This window comes from Calidris pugnax, unplaced genomic scaffold (genome assembly GCF_001431845.1).
Source record: "Calidris pugnax isolate Ruff unplaced genomic scaffold, ASM143184v1 scaffold171, whole genome shotgun sequence".
NCBI classification, from domain to species: domain Eukaryota; kingdom Metazoa; phylum Chordata; class Aves; order Charadriiformes; family Scolopacidae; genus Calidris; species Calidris pugnax.
The window spans coordinates 8,391,046-8,392,201 of NW_015091064.1; the positions used below are offsets into that span (position 1 = coordinate 8,391,046).

Genomic DNA, 1,156 nt, shown 5'->3' on the forward strand with positions numbered 1-1,156 from the left:
GGGGGAGGGAGGGGATGCGGGGTCGGCACCCAGAGAGGTGCCGGCAGGGGAGCTGCCCGCCCCGGTGGCGGGATCAGGAGGGACGAGGCTGCCTCAGGGTTGCCCCACGCGGGGCTTTTCCAGCCGGGAAGGCGGCGGGGGTGCGGGTGTGTGTGTGTGGGGAGGCGGGGTGTGGAGGCGCGGCGGGTGCCGGCGGTGCGGTCAGCGGGGGATCGCCTTCGCCGGTAAAGTTGCTGTTGGCGCTCGGTCTCGGCCGCCCCGCGCGCGGGACTTGGTGCTTCCCGGGCGAGACGGAGGGAACTCGCGTGCGCGGCGGGTTTGCCGGGGGCGGTTGCGGGACGGGAGAGCGGATCCCGCACCCATCGGGGTACGAACAACCGGGGAGCGGGCGGCTGAGAGCCCGTCGCTTCGTGATCTGCGCTGGTGAGAGTGGAAGTCTTGGGGCGCGCTGGTTCGTTTGAACACAGAGAGCGAAAAGGTCGTGGGTTTTTGGTTTTGGGTTTGTTTTTTTTTTGGTTTTTTGTTTGTTTCCAGTAGGGGAAAACCAAACAAAAGCCCCCAAAAATAAGAGCGTGTGAAAGCGAAGAGCAGGAGCAGTCCCCGCAAGGTCATCGCACCCACGGGGAAGGCAGAAGCGATCCCCATCCTTGCCATCGCTTTATTGATATTCTTACTGCCTGTAAGAGATTTTTTTTTTTAAAAAAATCATTTTTAACGGTGTTATTAATTATTTTATTTGCCGTGCGAGGACCGCCTGGGAAGCGGGTGCGCTCGCCCCCTCCGGCGGGGTCGGTGCGGGGTGGAGGTTGCCGGGCTCCCGCTATTGAGGGGGGCATCGTTTGGGGTGAAAACGGAGGTGGGAGGAGATAAGAGGAGCTGGTGTGACATCCAAGCCGCTTTCCCCCCGCGAAGGCGTGAGGAGGAGGAGGAGGAGGAGGCGGGAAAGGAGACGGACGACGGGAGGGAGAATTTTTCGTTTCCAGAGATCAAAAACAAAAGGAGGAGCAGGTTGAGGCAGATCGTGAGCAGCCGCCGGGGAAAGCCAGGCGTTTTGCGCGGAGAGGAGTGCGGGGGCGTGCGCGGCCGCGGAGGGATGGGTGAATGGATGGAGGGAGCGCGGAGGTTGGGGGGGGGGGGGGGGGGGCGGCCGGCCGGG

The 1,156-nt window shown here is 63.3% G+C and overlaps 1 protein-coding gene across 11 annotated transcripts in view; it reads left to right on the forward strand.

Annotated features, from left to right (window-relative positions):
- Positions 1-129: 129 nt before the first annotated feature.
- The window catches only part of VSNL1 (visinin like 1), a 108,091-nt gene continuing 107,064 nt past the window's right edge, over positions 130-1,156 (forward strand). Inside the window, exon 1 of one of the 11 annotated variants that reach the window (XM_014956803.1) lies at positions 130-146. Coding sequence is in view for 1 of the 11 variants with exons in the window: in XM_014956791.1 (XP_014812277.1) it covers positions 1,094-1,097 (4 nt within the window). In the remaining 10 variants the exon portion in view is untranslated. The other 10 variants (XM_014956801.1, XM_014956799.1, XM_014956795.1 and 7 more) reach the window with 10 other exon arrangements.